Source organism: Tympanuchus pallidicinctus, unplaced genomic scaffold, assembly GCF_026119805.1.
Source record: "Tympanuchus pallidicinctus isolate F22 unplaced genomic scaffold, pur_lepc_1.0 scaffold1, whole genome shotgun sequence".
Lineage (NCBI taxonomy): Eukaryota > Metazoa > Chordata > Aves > Galliformes > Phasianidae > Tympanuchus > Tympanuchus pallidicinctus.
In genome coordinates, this window is record NW_026294618.1 from 27374572 (window position 1) to 27394964 (window position 20393).

General features: G+C 36.2%; 1 protein-coding gene across 9 annotated transcripts in view; it reads left to right on the forward strand.

The window, feature by feature from the left end:
• ADGRB3 (adhesion G protein-coupled receptor B3) overlaps nt 1–20393 on the forward strand; it is a 458265-nt gene that overhangs the window by 425252 nt on the left and 12620 nt on the right. For 8 of the 9 annotated variants that reach the window (XM_052690794.1, XM_052690635.1, XM_052690191.1 and 5 more), the window contains 4 exons: nt 2414–2509; nt 3877–3916; nt 8722–9365; nt 19559–19594. In XM_052690794.1, coding sequence (XP_052546754.1) covers nt 2414–2509; nt 3877–3916; nt 8722–9365; nt 19559–19594 — 816 coding nt within the window. The remainder of the gene's footprint in view (nt 1–2413; nt 2510–3876; nt 3917–8721; nt 9366–19558; nt 19595–20393) is intronic. The other variant, XM_052690547.1, reaches the window with a different exon arrangement.

The following is a 20393-nucleotide window of genomic DNA, read 5'->3' on the forward strand; positions in this document are numbered from 1 at the left end:
CTGAGGAGCTAGAGGGTTGACTAAGACATACAACTAGAAGAGAATTGCATGATGTGCTGTGTCTACTTCTGACCTACATCAATTCAAGATCTTTTGGAAAGACATTAAATCTTTCTATACTTCATTTCTGTAACTCCTAAGATAAATGCTATACTTATTAAGCACAAGGCCTCTTATAAATCAGTTGCAAAGTAGGAAAGAAAAATGCAAATTAAGACTCAAGTATTATTGCTTTAAATCTCCTTCATAGTCCAGAGAGCCTGTTTTTTTGTTTTTCTCTTCTTGCTGTTTGAATATCTAATTGAGCATTGGAAGAGGATGAGGTATATGTCACATAACAAAGATTGACAGGAAAGAGGAGTGTTGAAGCTTCTTCTCCATCAAAGCAAAATATTTTGTCTGACCTGCTTGAACATGGGAATGTCTAAGGCTAATTTCAGTCATACTGCATAACTCCTGTTCCTTCTGGTGATGGGAATAACCTACATATGTTTTCTCCTTTAGCTGTGCCTTACTGACTGCAGCACGTTTAGATTAAATGCATCATTGGCATCTAAAGCCTATATTTCCATATTGCAGAAAAAGAAAAAAAGAAAAAAAAATGAGTAGAAAGAGAGTAAGTTATGAAAGCTTAGGGTTACTGTTGCTAAGGAAACTACTTCCATGGTATCTGCACATTCATCACATTTGTCTCTCCTGCTCTACCTCGCTCTAAGAAAATACTGTAATTTGATGTTAGAAGGCATGGGGGAAACAAGATTATGCCTGAAAGAAAGAAGTGAAGACAGCACAATCTTAACCAATGCTAGCAACAGATTTGAACGAGACATTCAGAACAAGCCAGTATTTAGGTAGCTCAACTTTCTATTTTGACTTGTGTGAGGCCACGTGAAAGTTGCAACATATGTCAATATGATGAATGCAGTGATATTTTATATTCTGTTGACATGTTCAAATCATATGCTGCTTGCCCTTCAGAAATACTGTAAGAAAAACTCACATGTAAGAGAATCCTAGTGTCAGGATTCACTACTAGAAAGTAGGGAAACTAGGGCAGGAGATTTTCGTGAACTCTGGAGCTATCTGAACCAGGGAAGCTACATGAACACCAGTCCCAAAAACAAAGAGGATCACTGCATAAGCTGACAGGTCACACAGTATGTTCTGAAGGAGTCAATTATCATGAGATTTGAGATGAGATTCAGCATACTTTAGAAGATAAGATTTTTGGGTTTTTGTCCAACCACTGCTCCAGTGCTTATCCAAGAGCATGGATTCTGGAGTGCGACTTGACTTGGTATAGCGAGAGAAGATCTGGATTAAATTTGCAACAATTGCAAGATGACAAATTGAATTAATGTCAAACATATGCAAAACCACAGTTAAGTGTAGTGCCTAAAATCAGAATCCAAGTCACAATACAGGCCTGACACACTCTACATTACCATACGTGGGAAGTCTTGGTGTTTTTAAATCAGTCCAAAACAGAACCTTGCTTTATTCTTCTTTCTAGTCTGTATTAGTCTTTCTTCATCTGTATCAGTTACTGTAGAGCACACTTACTCATTTAAGGGTTAAGTACTTTAAAATAATGCTACCTAATAACAAAAATAAATCTTTTCTTCTTTGATTCATTTTTTCCTTTTTATGAAAGCTTATAAACAGTTTGCAGTAGAATACAGTGTACTAAAAGGGGATGTCTTTTCATCAGCAACAATTATTGAATTATCCTCTTCTGCTATTCACAAAATATCCATGAGTAGGATTTGATTTTCTACCATTTAATTATTCTGAATTAGACATCAAGCAAATTCTACAGATAATAAATGAAATGTAGATTTTTCTAGACATTCCATTCAGAGTATTTCTGTATTCAAAGAATAAGTGATACTAGTTTGTCTTGACTGGAAGTCACCCAAGAAAGTTCCTGTTTTCCAAGTCACATCTTGCCAACTGTTTGCTAACATGGATACTTGTATTTATGAAATCAAAATTCAAGTATTCATATTTAGATTTTATTACTGTCTTGGAATACATCTGAGGATATGTAAAGAAATGGAACAAAATTGGTTTTGCATTCAAAAAAGTATTCTCTGTATACTTTTAAACTGTTGATAAAAATATTCCTTTCCATTCCCAAAGTTGTTTTGCTGTCCCTATTGTGTTATGTGTGAGAATTCAGCAAAATATATTTGCTTTCAACTGCCAGAAAACAGGAACTGCATTTTTTTTTAAACACGTCTCTTTGCTGAATCACATATTTCTAACAAAAGTATTGCATAATAATATTTTCTTAGACATGCACTCTGCTCAAAACTAAAAATTATTCTCTATGAAAAGATATTTCCTCAAATGTGCTTGTGCAGAGTACACATTGTTTCACAGGAATCAGTATAAGTTATTGTTTTCACAGGTTCAAGATGCATTCAGATGTCGACTAAGAAATTGCCAGGATCCAATCAATGCAGATTCTTCAAGTTCTTTTCCTAATGGACATGCTCAAATCATGGTTAGCTTTTATTTTTATCATTGATTACTAAATTAGTTTTCTTAGCCAAAAGAAAAGAACTTGCATTACTGTACATGGGATGCACACACAGCTGGAATTTTAACACCATCTTTAAGCATTAGTCAGTTTAGGTCGTTACCTCCTTGCTTAAACCTCTTAACAAGTTTTAAATTGCTGGTGTGATCATTCTGCTGAGCACAATGCATCAGTATCCTCCACCACTTTTCACGATGACATAAGATTTTTACATATAAGAAGAAAAAAATAATCTAATGACATACAATGATTTTTTTCTACCACTGGTGTAAAGAGCACTGATGCATCTGGGAGTCTTCCCTTCACAAATTCTTGAAAAATGTTCTTATCAAAATTAATTCAAACAAGGAGTAAGTGCTAGAGATCCCTAAAGGAAAATCTGTCTAGTGACTTGGATTATCAAGATAGTGAATGGATTATTATGACAACTTGGATTTACTGATATTGTTATTTAGTATATCTGCCCTTTCATTTTCAATGACTGCCTTTGATTGTAATGGATGGAGATAGGATCATGCTGTAAAACGTGCTTTCAGTTGCCCTTAAAAAAGTGGTAAATTAAATAAGAATTTTTCCTTTGGACTTCAAAAGCAAGAAGGAGGTCATTTTTTTTAGTTTGTTAATTATTATTTAATAAATCTTCATGGAAATTTTAAAAATTTTCCAAAATTACCTGAAATCTATACCAGGATAAATAGTTTTGGTTAGCTGGAAAAATTGTGTTTAGATTTTCAACTGTTACTGATCGTTTGTACTGCTTACAATATGATTTTACTCATTGAAATAAATTATGTTTGTTTTCAAGGAATACAAAGTTTACTTTATTGCATTAGTAGCCAGGATGGGCATAATGCTGTATAACAAATAAACACTCCATAATAAATTAATGAAGTTTCAGACAGGGTGGACTAATTGGATTACAGTTATTCACAGTAATTTGTATTGCAGACTGTTTTCTTTTTTTCTGTTTATAACATAACTATGAAAAGCTTCCTTAGAGATGATCCTTCCAAGAGATGTAGTTACTCTTCCATATTTATTTTAAAAATACACTGTATAATTTTATTAAAGCTATATACTCTACCTCCAGCTATTTTATTTTATTTTTTCTGGTCAGGCAAGCATACTTTGAAAGCCACCCAGTTATACTTTAGGAAACTTTGTAAAGCTCTGCTGTTGTAAAACAATATACTTCACCTTCTCAGCAACAAGAAACCACTTTTAACAGACTATGACTCTGTAAGTAGGATGTTTTGGAAGCGCTAGTGGGCAAAAAGGTATTGTGGTTTTGTTTTCAATTAATAACTGTTGTTCGTTGTTTCTTGTTGCAGACTGATTTTGAAAAGGATGTGGACATTGCTTGTCGGTCAGGTAAGAAAATTGAAAGAGTATTTAGCTAACAAAAATGATTATTTTACTAGTTCCTTCTGAAGTAGACATAAAATACCATGTGTTAACTGTTTCCAACATAGATTTACAAATGTTAATAAAAAGAATTAATGGCACTATATGAATATTTAACCTATGTATAAGTTAATTAACATATAACATGTGTATGTGAGGGTTGCATGGGTAGGTGTTAGTTTTAAAAAGGCTGTTTTTTAGGGCTCTAAGTGAGTCCAACAGTCGTTTAAGGAACAGGATGTCAGGAAAATAAAATAGGATTTTACTTTCTTTATTAGACACTTCAGTAGTGTGTTTTTCAACTTGTCAACTTTGCCTGTCTCTGCATATAAAAACTAATACATTTTAAGCAATTTCTTTTTTATTATTTCCTTTTTCCTACCTTTCTTAAGTAAAGCACAGTGAAAAACAATCCTCCAAACACTATAGAAATTTTTAGTTCTTGGAGATTATCCCAAAAGGGAGTTTTTCCTAAGGAGGTAAGTTTACCTAGACAACCTTATTTTCAGTGAAGAGAGAAAAAGAGAGAGGGTGACTTCTCTGCAGAGTGAGTCAGGGCAGGAGATGCAGGACTTAGCTGTCCTGTGTCACCCACCTAAAGTCTGTCTTTGCTGTCTGTATGGCAAGGCAAGAGGGTTAATCTCATTAAGGTGGAGTTTCAGTTTCCATTCATACAGCTTTAAAAAACTGCCAGCTCTGTTTATTTCAATACAATAATTGTTCACTGTATATATTAGATTTAATATGCACATGTATTTTGAAGGGACTGGATAATCCACTGTAACACAAATGCATGTCTGTTACCATGTAATGCAGAGAAAAATCCAGCTTTAATTTACATTGCTCCCACTTCTTACCTTTTTCCACCATAGCTCTGCTGTGCAGCCAGCCTCAGGGAAATAGATTTTGAATAAATTTGTGAACTGGTTTCACTAGTTAAAAAATTAAGTTCACTTCCTTTTAATGAAAAATTAATAGGTCACTGCTTGAAGTGTCTGGCTGGGAACAATGCAGCAGCCATGCTGCACTGAAGAAAATGGATTGGGATGACAGGGTGTGTGAGTTGTAAATTGTCACACAATCAGATATTTGTGTACTGTTGTTTACAGGCAAATTGTTCCTTACATAATTGAAAAATCTGCACCAGTTCTTTGTGAGGTAGGAGTAAGTTGCTTTATGAGCTGCTTTCTTCGGAACTTGGCAATGAACTGTCAAGCACTGTAGGATCTGGGTCATTAGAGCCCTCAGGCTACCAAAAGTGATGTGAATGTAACACCTGAGATACTTCTAGTCATCTTACTGTCTCAGCCCATGAGACAGATTTTATTGCACAAGCTGGTATTGATCTGAGTTAAAATACTATTTTAAATCAGGACAAGTAAATCCTTGCACCCAATTGGAACGAGCTCAGTAACTGTATACTTCCAAAATTTTTCATTCTTACTACCTAAACTTTTTCTTTGATTACAAATCTTGAACTCTAAATGTGTATTTAATTGTAAGACAAATGATTGTGATGAATACTGTGCTTTTGAATGAATCATTTATTGCTACTGAAAAATTTGTATTTTGTTCTGGAATTAATAACATTCAGATGTAAAACTTACTCTAAAAAAAAATTGTTGGATGTTGCTATTTTTACCATGCTTTTTCCATGAAGGATTACACCAAAAGTGGGTTATGAATGGTTTATAACATATGTTTATTTGGGAAGAAATCCTTTTCTGTGAAGGTGGTGAGACACTGGGACTGGTTGCCCAGCAAGTTTGTGGATGTTCCCTCCCTAGAAGCATCCACAGAATCACAGAATGTCCAGGATTGGAAGGGACCTCAAGGATCATGAATGTTCAACCCCCCTGCCACAGGCAGAGCCAACAACCTCCCAGTTTAATACTAGACCAGGCTGCCCAGGGCCACATCCACCCTGGCCTTCAACATTTCCAGGGACGGGGCATCCACAACCTCTCTGGGCAGCCTGTTCCAGCACCTCACCACTCTCTCTGTAAAGAATTTCCCGTTGACATCCAACCTAAATCTCCCCTTCCTCAACTTCAAACCATTTCCCCTTGTCCTGCAATTGTCAACCCCTTCAAAGAGTTGATTCCCCTCCTGTTCGTAGGCTCCCTTTAGGTACCAAAAGGCTGCAGTGAGGTCACCCCGCAGCCTTCTTTTCTCCAGGCTGAACAAGCCCAGCTCCCTCAGCCTGTCTATGTAGTGGAGGTGCTTCAGTCCCCTGATCACCTCTGTGGCTCTCCTCTGAACCCTCTCCAACAGATCTCTGTCTTTCTTGTACTGGGGGCTCCACACTTGGATGCAGTACTCCAGATGGGACCTCACAAGAGCAGAGTAGAAGGGGACAATCAGGGACTCCCTGTCCCTGCTAGCCACGCCTCTTCTGACGGAGCTCAGGATACCATTTGCTTTCTGAGCTGTAAGAGCACACTGCTGGCTCATGTTAAGCTTTTCATCTATCAAGACCCTCAGGTCCTTCTCCACAGGGCTGCTCTCAAGGACCGCTCCTTCCAGTATGAATGGATGCCTGGGATTCCTCTGGACTAAGTGCAAAACTCTGCACTTTGCTGTGTTGAACCTCAGCAGGTTCACCCAAGCCCACCTTTCCAGCATGTTGAGTTCCCTCTGAATGGCATCCCTTCCTTCCGCCATGTCAACCCCACCACTCAGCTTGGTGCCATCAGCAAACTTGCTGAGGGTGCACTCGATTCCGTCATCGATGTCATTGATAAAGATGTTAAAGAACACCAGTTCCAAAACAGACTGCTGGGGGACACTACTCATTACAGGCCTTGACCTGGACATAGAACCCTTGATGACATGGAACCCTCTGTCTGCAGCCTATCCATCGAGTGGTCCAGCCATCAAATCCACATCCCTCCAATTTGGAGATAAGGATGTGGTGGGGGACCATGTCAAAAGCCTTGCTCAAGTCCAGGTAAATGACATCAATTGCTTTTCCCTTGTCCACCAATGCCATCACTCCATCATAGAAGGTCACCAGATTGGGTAAGCATGACCTTCCTCTGGTGAAGCCGTGCTGGCTGTCTTGGATCACACGCTCGTTCCTTATGTGATCAAGCATGTCATTCAGGAGGATCTGTTCCATGATCTTCTCAGGCACAGAGGTGAGACACACCGGCCTGTATTTTCCAGGGTCCTCCTTGCTCCCTTTCTTGTAAATGGCAGTGACGTGACCCTTCCTCCAGTCATCTGGGACCTCACCTGACAGCCACAACTAATAATAGCTACTAATAGCAGCTAATAATAGCAACTAATAATAGCAGCTAATAATAGCAACTAATAGCTACTAGAGAGCGGCTCGGCAACCACCTCAGCCAGCTCCTTCAGAACCCTGGGATGCACGCCATCCGGCCCCATAGACTTGTACACATTCAGTCTCACGAGGCAGTCACAGACTTGCTCTGCCCTCACAGTGGGGGAAGATTTACCACCCCAGTCCCCATCTAGAGGTTTAGGGATGCAGAGCTCAAGGATGTGAGAAATACCGGAATTGTGGCCGGCAGTGAAGACCGAGGCAAAGAACTCATTCAGTACCTCAGCCTTCTTTTCGTCCGTTGAAGTAAGTTCTCCTTTCACATTTACTAAAGGAGGTACACTTGCTTTGGTCTTTCTCTTCTGGCCAATGTACCTGCAGAATGTCTTCCTGTTTTTTTCATGTCCCTCAGCAAGTTCAGTTCTGCCTGTGCCTTGGCCTTCCTGATCCCACGTCTGCAAGTCCGGACGGCACCCCTGTATTCTTCCCAGTTGACACATCCTTGTTTCCAGAGCTTGTACACACCTTTCTTTGCCCTCAGCATGTCAAGCAGGTCCTTGCCAAGCCATGCCAGTTTCCTACCTCCTCTGCCTGCTTTCTTACTCAGAGGGACAGGGAACTGTTGTGCTATCAGGAAGGCATCCTTGAAGAATAGCCAGCTCTGCTCAACATCTTTGTTTTTAGAAAGAACATCCCAGGAGATCTTGGCCAACAGTTCAGTCCATTCAAGGCCAGGCTGGATGGGGCAACCTGGTCTAGAGGGTGGTGTTCCTGCCTATAGCAGGGGATTGGAACTAGATGATCTTAAAAGTCACTTCCAAACCAAACCATTCAATGATTCTATGATTCTATGATTCTATTTGTAACCTTTTCAGATGTGGCAAATTATGTCTTTCTGATAGCAATGGATTTTCTTCCTAATGCAGTTAATTTTTTCCCACTTTTATTTTAAAAATCATTGAACAGAGAAAAGCATTAGGAAAAAAAAAATCAGTGAAAAAGAACATTTAGGAGCTCAGGAATACATGTCCACAGTTATAATCTTACAATAGATCATTATGACATATTGACAAAATTATTCTGCCTTACAGTCTATTTGACATTTTCCAAGAGGTTATGTGGAGTTAATAATGGCAATACAGAAATCATAGTGGTTTTTTTTGTTTTTTGTTTTTTTTTTTAAAAAAAAACCCTTAATTTAGTTCCACATGGAAAACTTGCTTAAGCTGCAAATCACCTAAGATATACGCAAGGAATCGGGAAGAAGCAAAGGGATGGTTTTCTTTTATTTAAATGATTGAGGCTCAGAGTATATATCAGTTCATAAAAACCCTTTCTAAGGCAGTTTTTATAAAATAAAATTTATAATATACAAAAAAGTAAGAAGATGCAATGCTAAAGGACATTATATAATGCTACAAGCAGAAGTATTGTTTGACAGACATGGTTTCATGGTGTAAGAAGTCTGTTCTCTGACCCACAGTTCTGCATAAAGACATCGGACCTTGCAGAGCAGCTACTATAACAGGAACTCTTTCTAGAATTTCACTAAACGATGAAGAAGAAGAAAAGGGACCAAACCCTGAAGGAATGAGCTATTCTACCTTGCCTGGAAACATCATCTCGAAAGTCATCATCCAGCAACCAGCAGGTCTTCACATGCCTATGAGTATGAGTGAACTGGCAAATCAGTGCTTGAAAAAAGACAACAGTGAGTTGCGGAGGACTGTGTATTTATGCACTGATGATAATTTGCGAGGTGCAGATATGGACATAGTCCATCCTCAAGAACGGATGATAGAAAGCGACTACATCGTCATGCCCAGAAGCTCAGTAAATACCCAGCCATCACTGAAAGATGAGAGCAAAATCAATATAGGCATGGATACACTGCCTCATGAAAGGCTATTGCACTACAAAGTTAATCCAGAATTCAATATGAATCCTTCTGTAATGGACCAATTTAATATCAATTTAGACCAGCATCTTCCCACCCAAGAACATATGCAGAGTTTGCCATTTGAGCCCCGCACAGCAGTAAAGAATTTCATTGCCTCAGAGCTGGATGACAATGCGGGATTATCAAGAAGTGAAACTGGATCCACAATATCAATGAGCTCTCTAGAGGTCAGTCACACAATCAAATTGTATATTCTGTTGTTCTAGTCATAAGGTAAGACAAAATATTGTGGCTTATTTCTAAGGAGTCTAAGCTAAGGCTTTAATTCAGACTAAATTATTGTTTGGAATAATGCGTCGCTGTACGTATTTCTCTTGCTATCATAAGTGTTTGTATCTAGAAAACAAGATTAAAGTTTCAGAGCCAGTCTGTATGAATCTGTACAATTCTGGAGATTTAGCATTCTACACAACTGCTAAGGATTTCATGACCTACCAGGTGAATACTATGTTGCTACGAGAATAAGGCTACTGGAATACACAAATGACAACCTGCAAGCACGTGTAATTCAAAATATTTGCCATTTTACCAGTGAAAATCCTATCTCACTCAGATATGGTAGGTCTGATTCTGCTTTCATTAGTGTAAGTGTTGGATTCTTCCATCCATTAGTTCACTATTTAGAGATTTACGTTGTATGTGTGTTTGAATGGTCGCATGTGCAGATGACGTGCAGTAAGTAGAGGGAGACTTCTTGCAGTGTATCCCAGATGCCACTCAGATTGTAAAAATGAACTGAAAAGCTTTTACCAAAAGAGGTTGCAGTCATTACTACCATCTTTCTGCAGAACTTAAAGTACAGAAGTAACTAAAGAATTAAGTGTCAGATATTGTAATTCCTGCTGAGTCTTTACTTGTGTAAAACCATCAGTGAAGTGTTGACTTCACACATGGTCCCCTTTAAGAATTTTAAGTCTGTTTCACCAGCAGTTCAAATGTTATGAAATAGAGCATTTGGTAGGTATGAAAAAGACAAATGAGAAAAATGTGATATTTACTCACTGTCAGAATTAAAAATAAAAATAAAAATAATAATAAAAAAAAGCTACTGTATATGCAGACTTTAAGCCATTAACTACTATTTTATGGCATTTGGAGCTATTTGTGCAAAGATTTTACCTGATTTTTTAATTGTTAGACATAAAGCTGTACCCTGGACTTCATAGAATAGGAGATGCCTGTAGATATTTCTTTGAAAATGGAGTTTAATGTGCTTATCAACTGCAGAATTTGGGCAGAAGATCAGAACTTAGTTTCTTTTCAAGAAATGCCTTTGCAAGCATTGACTATGAAATATTTCCCATGTTGTTTTTATTGTCAGTGTGCTATCATAAGTTTTTGCAAGACATAATATAACTGAAAACAAATAATTGCAAAATGAAATACGGAGCTTTTCAAGTAAGCAAATTGTCCACTTTTTATTTGCTCTTTTGAAGTGTATGAGTTTGTATAGTTTTGAGACAAATTTTTGAAAGAATTTCTAAAAAATTACTTCAGTACTTCCCCATTCAGTGTATTGACAGGCTCTTTCAAGGCAAGTTTGCATAATTAATGTTATTACTCTCAGTTCAGCTATATTACTTAATAGATCTTGTATGGTGCACAAGAGTTCTGAAATTCAATGCAACATACAAACAGAATAGCTAAAGCCATCTTCCAGTAGTATCACCTTCTCCATATCTACAAGACCCTCTTTCCAGTACCTTTAGTCAGATACAGAAGCTCATAAACAGCCTGGTTAAGATTAGACATATGGGTGAGATGCCAAGGGAAAGATTCTAATTCCTTGAGAAGATACACATATCTGACACTATTGTCCTCCCCACTTGTGGTCAAAAATGCTCTTTACTGATGGTTCTTTCTTTCTATTGGTGATAAAGACGACCTAAGACATTGCTGTTTTTAGAGTTAATTTTTAGATTGTATTTGTATCATATTTTAAGCTTCCTTCTAAGATGTGGCATAGATAGCAAATCCCTTAATGCTTTCTGCATGATCTCTCCACTATGTGTCATTAGTAATTTCCCAGAGCTTTCTCTTGAATTACCATATAACTATTCTTTTTATCATGTAGTTATATAGAGCAGCTACCACTTACTATGTCTTTAAAATGCCCATAGGCAACTGTGACCTGTGTTAACATAATTCTTCACTTTTTTTCTTTTTAATTTAAAGTCAGTAATTACTAAAAATATAACAATGGGAGTAGTTTATGCAGTGGTTACAGAAAGTATTTATCATCTTACCAGAATGGCTTTAGATGTAGTTTGACCCATTTCCAGCCAAGAGCCAGCCCAGCATCTGATTTCAACAATGTAATTATGAATTCACAAACACCCCAAGACTCAGAAGTACTGTAGGCATAACTGTTTGCAACTGGAGACTGTGTAAAATGCAGTGTATTGAAGTCCCATCACTTTATGGCAGGTACTAGACTTTATGGCTATAAAACTAAGCCAGCAGAATTAGAGGACAATTTGGAAAACATAAGCGCTAAGAATTTTCAAATCATAAAATCAAATTATTTATTTTAAATTTCATGTCCATTTTAGTACTGAAACACTGGAGTATTGTGCTGCAATGAGTTAACAATACATTTGCAATGTTTAGATTTTTTTTCTTTTTTAATTTGGCTTTTTTAATGCATTTATGCTTGTGAGTTTGTGAAGCCAATCATTTTCTATATTTCACATATCCCAAGAGATGATGAGCCCTTAGAATAATGTGTGTTTATTCAAGAAATTTAAAACCGTATAAAAAACCAAAAAATCAAAATCATTGAATGCAAAAGCTGAAATGTAAGGTCTGCATTTGCTCTCTTTTATTTAGATTTTATGTTCATTATGGTCATTGGAAATGGATGTTTTGAAACAGACCTACAGTAGGAACGCTAAAATGTAATGTTTTGACTTTTAACTCTGCAGGGTAGATCCATCATGCCTACTATGCATCTAAATGCAGGCATTTTCCTTCTGATCTGCAATCCTCCTCTCCACATCAGTCTCCTCTTTAGTGTCAGTAGAGACAACAGACGCTTCTAGGCCACTTTTAGACATCTGTTCCAGGATGAAGTAAATTGCATGCCCTCAGTGCAGCTCTCTGTCTAGGGATTCCACAGAGAGGACAAAATTAGTTGGTCAGACATAAACATCAAAAAGGTTCTGTTCTAAATTTAGTTAGATTAATCCTACAGTATGTCACAAACTTTCTCTTGGTTTTTACATTTACATACTGTTTTTCAAAAGATAATGCTTAATTAAGAACAATCAAATGTTATATTATATATGGAAAAATTTCAACTCTTAAAAGATTGTTGGGGAATGCTATAGTATTTGCATAAATACATTGCCCAGGTAAATATAAACTTAAGGATATGCAGATTCCTAGTGAGCAAGTCAGCGTTTTTTTATTTTATTTGGTATGTACCCAACAGTACTCATGCAATTACAGGCACAGGCAGGCATGTTGGTACATCACTGATTTTCTGAGCAGGAGTAATTGAACATCTGGTTAATCTCCTGCACAACCCTTATATGCATGAATTAAAATTGGCTTTGCTACCTTGGCATCAAAGTGGCTTGTAGTGTGCTCCTTCAGTTCAAAGTGTTTTCATTTTAATGAAGAAAGCACTCTCAATGCACTCTTTTGGAATGCTTTTTGTTTTGAAGTTGTATACTCAGTGCTGTATCATTAAAATGAAATGAAGTTGTACAATCCCAGCCACTGGAATGCAAGAAAAGGATAGAAACTTTAAATGCAGAGGAAGAAGTTGATTTGTGCAACATCTTTTCCTATTATGGAAAAAAATACAAGAGGAATTAGGTCACCTGCTGCCCGACTATGTGAGGAGACTTGTATTGGTAGGTTTGTGGGACAGGAATGACGGGTTCTTTCTAGAAAATGTTAATGTAGGGTCAGTTTATGCCCAAATGGAAAATTCCTGAAAGAAAAAAAAGAGCTATTATCAAAAGAAGGTTTTATGAAGATAGATAATAGAATCATTTATTAAATAGAAGAAAAGAGCATCAACTTCATAAGAGCAGAAAGGAAATAGCTTCACAAATTATGAGTGGATTTTTCTTCCCAATTTCATGTTTTCCTTGCTAGTTTTTCTGTCTTGGTTTCTGCTAGGAGATCTTTACTTGGGGAAAAACATCAATCCCCTGAATAGAACGTGTGACCAAAGTAATTCTTCTTTACTCACTCATAACGGCTCTTAATACATTCAAAGAAAGTCATCTCCAGAGCCTTTTGACTAAATCACTGATGTGGGACTTTAGGAAGCAAATACAGAAATAAAAGAAAATGAAAAGATACATTAAGGGTAGTGAGTGCAAAAAATATATATAGAAGTAATGATAGAGAGAAGAGAAAGAAAGACATGCTCCCCCTCCCTCCCCCCCAACCCCCCCCCCCCCCCCCCCACCAAAATGAAAGAGAGAGAGAGAAAAGCAGACAGAAATTAAGAGTCAAGTTAAAAAAAAACAGAAACAAACAAACCAAACCAAAACAAAAAAAAAACAAAAAAACAACAGTTTTTTGTGAGGGAAGAAGAAATATACAGAAAAAATCAGTCGATCTTGTCAATAAAGTGCTAGAGTGGAATAAAAGGAAAATATTGTGAAGTCATTTTGATTTATGATATGAAAAGTGAAAAAGAAATGAAGTGAATTAAAAAAGAGAGAGAAAAAAATAGAGAAACAAGCACTACAGGAACTTCCCCTTTATCATGTTTCCACATTGCATTTGTTTTCAGGCTTTCTCTATCTCAGATTTATCTTCCTTCCATTCCTCATTTCTTTCTTCAGTAAGCTGTGAAGACAGCTCTTGCAACTTTGTGACTCTCAGTGAAATGAGTTCTAGACCTATAACAGACCACTCTTTCTTTTGGTTGAAGGACAAGGTTTCAAATTCCTCTGACTTCAGACATTGTTGCATCATATTCTTGCACTATTGGACAAGAATGGGGGTAGAATCAAACAGAGGTGATTTTAGTAACTGAAGATGTAGAGATCAGAAATTTTAATCAGCGTTACAGACTGCATTGCCTATTTCATATTTTGTATTACAGATAGCTATCTTAATTACAAATTATCCTTAGGAAACATATTGTCAATTGCTTGTCCATTAAATAAATGCTACACTTGCTCCAGTGACATTCAGAAACAAAAAAAACCAACTATTTTTGCTCTATTGAGTAAATACATATGTCAATTATCCTATAAAAATGGAGCAGAAAACCAGAAAAAAACGCTGGAAGTTTTAATACAGGATCTCTGAAGAAATGTTTGTGCTATGCTGAAATTTGCTTGTAGATTTTTTCAACTTAAAACCTGCACATCAAAGAGCTCATCTACTTTTTTCTTTTATATCTAGCTCATATTGTAAACTAATAGCCAATGTAATCTTCTTTTCAGAAACTAAGCTTTTTGCTTCAGTTAAATACACACAAAAGATATTTTAAATCAAAACTCACATTCCACTTCAATATCTCTAAGGGCCAAAAGAGATTCTCCTTTAATTTTGTTCAGGGAAAAAATCTTCCCCAGGCTAAGATCTTGTATGTCAAACCTAATCTCAAAATGAATTATAAACTGCTGATAATAAGGCTTTATATTAATGGAAGCATGGTTATAACCCGCCCTATAATATTCTATCTCTGGTTTCAATTATACTTTGCACAACATAATATATTTTGAGGAGTAGCTCATGTAATTAATCAGGTAGTGGTGTAATGCAGACTAGAGTAAGGAGAAAACCAGGCATTTGCCATTTTACAGAGATGGAGAGGGATTTTATTAGTCTGTTAGAGAGAGCAGCTCCTTCCTGGTGCCAGCATATTAGTGCATGCTGCTGTATGGAAATTATTCTTCACTGATCTATTTTTGTCCCCCAGTGAGCAGAGTTTAAAGTTGCCATGGAATTACACAGAAAAGCTGTACATGATTAGCACAAAGTAAAATTGATTTTAAATAAATTACAACTGCAGACCTCTTTTTACAGAATTTCACTTTGGTCTTGGCATGAAAGGTTTGGTAGTCTTGTTTTTTTTTTTTTTTCTGTAATGTGTATTTTATCAATCAGGATCAAAGAGCTGTAGAAATTAGAAATGGAAAAGATCTTGCCAGGTTATCTCCTTTATCAGTGCAAGAACATTTTCCACAGCATATTTGTGTAATGCATAATCCAATTTCACTTTCAAGACTTTTCAAGACAGTGAATGTTTTCCAGCTGTTTATTTCAGCAGATCATTTCACAGTCATATAAAATGTCTTTATTCCTAGTAATATCTTTAAAATTTCCTCTCTTTTTTTTTTCTGAATTACAAATTTTCTTATTTTTCTCATACTGGGTTTGTTTAACAGTATTTGTATCCTTCTAAGGTTTCTTACAAAGTTTCCGTGTTTGCTTTTTCCAGAGGCAATGTTTAAATCAGCTGCATGACTCTTTTATCCTTTTCTCTAGATCCAGTGTTTTTAACCCTCTAAAATGACATTTTGCTGCTCTCTGAATTTTTTTTTCCCAGCTTGTAGGCATGATGGACACAGTGGGCACAAACTGAAGCACAAGAGGTTCTGTCTAAATACCAGGAAGCATTTCTGTGCTGTGTGGATGATGGAGCACTGGCACAGGCTGCTCAGAGAGGCTATGGTGTCTCCTTCTTGGAGACCTTCAAAAGCCTCCTGGATGTGGTCCTGGCCCCCCCTGCTGTGGGTGTCCCTGCTGGAGCAGGGGTTGGGCTAAGTGGACACAGAGATCTCTGTCAACTCCTACCACTCTGTGGTTATGTGGTGATTTTGCTTCTGAGAATTCGGAGCATTAATGCAGATTTCTCAGTGGGGCTGTTTAGAAAAGGCTGTACACATCCCCGCCCATTTAAATGAAGACCTTAGTGGTTCTTTGTAGCTTTTTTTTGGAACTCAGCATGAATATCCAGTTCACTTCCTACCCACGAATTTCAGCCTTTTCAAAATTATCTCAGATAATTCCCTTGCTGCTGAATAATCGCATGTAGCTTCAGCTTTTTAGGCAGTCCCTTTACTAGCTACCCTTTTCAGTTCTCTGGTGTTAAAGTATTTAGGTTTGGAAAATAAATGACTGAGTAGAAAATGGGGAACGATTATTTATATTTCCCATGATTTAAAGAAGAGGAGCTTCAAATGAAATGACAAAGAGGTAAACAACATTGTCTTTGTCACATTAGGCATATTTAAATTGAGGAGCTCACTATCTAAATATATTTTGGATACTACAAAACATTCATTGTGAATGAATACAGAACATGATTGGACAGATGGAACAGTATAAAAAAGTGCTAGTAAGTTCAATAAAGTAAGCTCCTCCCAAAGATCATCCTAAATTACATTTGAAGAAGTAAGGTGGAGCTGCAACAAAAATAGCTCTTAATACTCACATTTTCCTATGTCATTCCTTAAGTATCACTGCATAACTTGGGAAAATTCAAAACACTGAGATGAACCTTTGCAGTCATTTATTAGTCATGTACTACTTTCATTAATGCTCAACTGGGTCTCCAACTGATGCCTGGAAAAAGAATCAGCTTCCAGTTCTGATTTTAATATTGGCTGAAATCTGTCTTAATTTTGCAGGCTGGTGAAGCAGTCTTTTGAAAAGAAACACACTGATGTGATCAGTTCAGCAGATCATTTGACAGAAGAGGGTTTTTTTCCCCTTACTCTTTCATTCAGCTTTGGCTTTAGTTAATTTAAATTGTTAGAACAAGCCAGATGGTTGACTAGATTCAGAAAGAATTTAGGTGTCTGTGAAAAACCTTGTTTTTTAGCCAATGAGCCACAGCAATTAAACTTTGTTTAAGATATATGTAAGTATATATACGTATGTATATACATAGTGATTGCATACAGTGCGTGTGTATGTGTATATACATATAATCACAATTAAAGTGTTGATTTGTACACTTTAGATGTGTTGTACATCATGCAGAATAGTTTAGGAAAAGGACCGCAGGGAAATGGCTCCGCCCTTACAAGCGAAGGTACCTAGTGCCTTCATGCATCTGAATATATTCCCACTCTCAACCATAACACTTCAGTACAATGAGGTGATATCCAGGAGGGCCTCATACTGTACTTACAGTCACTAACAGCATTGCAAATGACTTTCAGTGGTCTGGCATCACATTCATAACCAGTGATTTCTGTGTTTCAGACGTTCACAGATCTTTATTGTGCTGTTTTTACCTATGGCAGTTGCATACCTTTTTATGTCTTAGGAGAATAGGCTTTGACAGAATCTGTGATATATTTCACTGTATGCAGCCATGGAAAAGAAAAGTAATGTACAAACATAGAACAGATGTTTTTTACCATACATATTTAAATTAAATTTTACTCATGATAGATTTGCATTGGTCACTCACTGAGATAAACCTATATTATTATTTGTTAGATCATAACTGGTGTGATCTAAGGGCACAATTGAGTAGTGACATCTTTCTGGCAGTAGTCCTTTTTCTTAGGATTCTCACTCAGGCAGTTCAGTGGTATCAGATTTATTACTGAAATTATCTTAAATAATGGCTTTTCAAGCATTTTTCAAAGCTGCTCCACGAGAGCACCTTATCACCTGCTGTCTAAATTTCTTATTTTGAAACCACTGAGCCATTACTGTGGAAGAAGTGATCTAATTGCACCTTAAAATAGATCCTTCCTCATTAGAGATACGTAGGTTTCTTCAGGTGTTGGTTAACTGTGGAATGATGAAGGCCTGTTTCAAAGGAATGCTTGTACATAGGCTCTCTAAACATGAGTGAGAAGTAGGTACCTTTAAGAATCTGAGCTTTAGCTTCTTATAGTTTTCCTACCTCCAAAGCCATTGCTATTTTTAAGTTTACATGCTATTTAATTGAGTTTATTTAACAGAGTTGTTTAATTTGTTTTTAAATACTCTCATAAAGTGGGTTTGGTCAATCAAGCCTTCCTAATTCATGGTAGCTTCCCAAAGATTTACTTTTCTTACTTGTTTTGTAGACCATTTTTATTAGTGTCTCTCAGCTTTTCAGACAACAGACTGTCCAATCTCTGAAGACAGTGTAGACAGTGCTACACTTGTCTTCTATTATTATGGGTTAGTATAAGTCAGAATTTTACAGCGAATCCCGTATAATGATACATAGTGTTGTTATAAAAGATTGAACATTTTCTGCTTTCTCCAGATAAGAACTTGTAAAACTGTTTCCTTCAAATGCAAGAAAACAAAACCACATACAAAAACCTGCATGTTTCTTAAACGAGATAAAATCAAAGTCTAATGAAGTCAGTAATATTATTATTCTGGACTTGATTGGTTTGATTTCTATCTCATTGCAGAAATTCAGCGCATTTTGAAAAGGTTTGTTCACCATTGCTTAAAGAGACTCTATAATACTACAAAAAATTAGGATTAGATTGTACCAGCAAGCACTTTTTGTTATTGGGGTATTTTAACTTTTCCTGAAGGAGAATGTCTCTTTTCTTTCCATTCACCTATTCTTGCTGCTCTTTTATTTTTTTAGCTTCTCTGCTGCTTTCCACATCTCTTGTCTATTGTGAGACACTCAATTTCCAACCTTAAAAGAAAAAAAAATTATTTCTTCTTTACAGCATTTCTGCTTGTCTGATATAATTGGACTTTATAATCAGTTTATTTCAGATTATATAATAAAATTATATGCTAAATTATTCATGATGTGTCTAAGCAATCATATTCTTTGTTGCATTGTATACAAGTGATTACTTAACTAGTAAATAATTCTTTTTTTTATCAGCTGCTTTGAATCAGATTTATCATCTGAAAGACAAATATCATCGCTTTCTCCATCCAGATTGTCATTGCAAACAAACAAGCTCAAGTCTCTATGGAAAGCATAGATGGCTTGGTCTTGACTTTACTATCAGTTGTCCCATTAAAATCAGTGGAGTTGTACCAATGTAAACCTGATGTAGGAAAGAATCAATTTATGTATATTTATTCAGATCCTAATTATAGGTATATATTGATAACTGTGTAAAAATATTAAACACTATAATCATTTGAAAATACCACAGAAAGCATAGAAATAAATATATTTTATGTACAAGCAGGTTTGCTTGCATGCAAATAGCATGCATATGAAGCATCTTAGTGAAATCCAGTCTGCTTTATTTCAGTGAAAAGAATATGTTACTAGTCTAATAAGCTGTATGCAAAGTATTAAATTGTCACGATAAAATTTACAGTCTTTCACTGAATACCTAACATATATCTGATAGGAAAACAATAATGTTATTTAGTCTCATTTGATGAATAGTCCCATTGTTAATAAAACCTCTTTTTTTCTTTCTTTTTTACTGCTTAATAGAGAAGAAAATCACGTTATTCGGACCTTGACTTTGAAGTAAGTTTCACTGAATTATTCCTGATTATTGTAGAATTTTCTAAAAGTAAATATGAGGCGGCCATTTGAACAGATTTTAGCTTTCTGACATGTTAGATGTCATAGGACTGTTCAGTTGGTACTGTGTAGAACATGATGAGCAGTTCATTAGAACTACTTTGGTGCAACTTATTTGTAAACTATTCTGAGATCAAACTGTCATATTATGATATTAGTTATCATGATTTTAGTTTTTAAATTCTCTGCCTCTTCATTTTCATCTATTTTTCTTTCTTTTTTTTTTTTTTGTCAGCTATCTATCTATTGAAAAAGTGTGATGTTTCTGTAGGACTGGCCACGTTGTTGAAGAAGCATGCTTTTTTTCCAGAGACTTTCGATCATTTGTTCTATCTCTTCCTTCAATACTAATTTACTAACATATGAGTTCCACATACAAATAATGTGATGAATGTGTCAATTTTTGAACGATGACATGCTGCAGTTGTCAAGGCTGATAGATCACATTTTATTTTAAAAAAAATAAATAAATTTATGTAAGGTTCCTTATGTTCCAATGAATTAGACTCTATCTCAATTACTATGATGAAGTCTCTGAGAGCTTTGTTTCTTTTCTACATTCTACCAGAAGCAATATAACCATAGGTTTTCAGGGACATTTTAATAATTTATTTTTATATAGGCTGTCCATGTGTCATTATCAGTAGCTTAGATATTATACAGGATGTAAGCACATGTACCTTCAGGTTTCGGATTTGGGTCCATAGAGGAGAAAGAAGTAGGATTAGCGTGTGTATTTTTG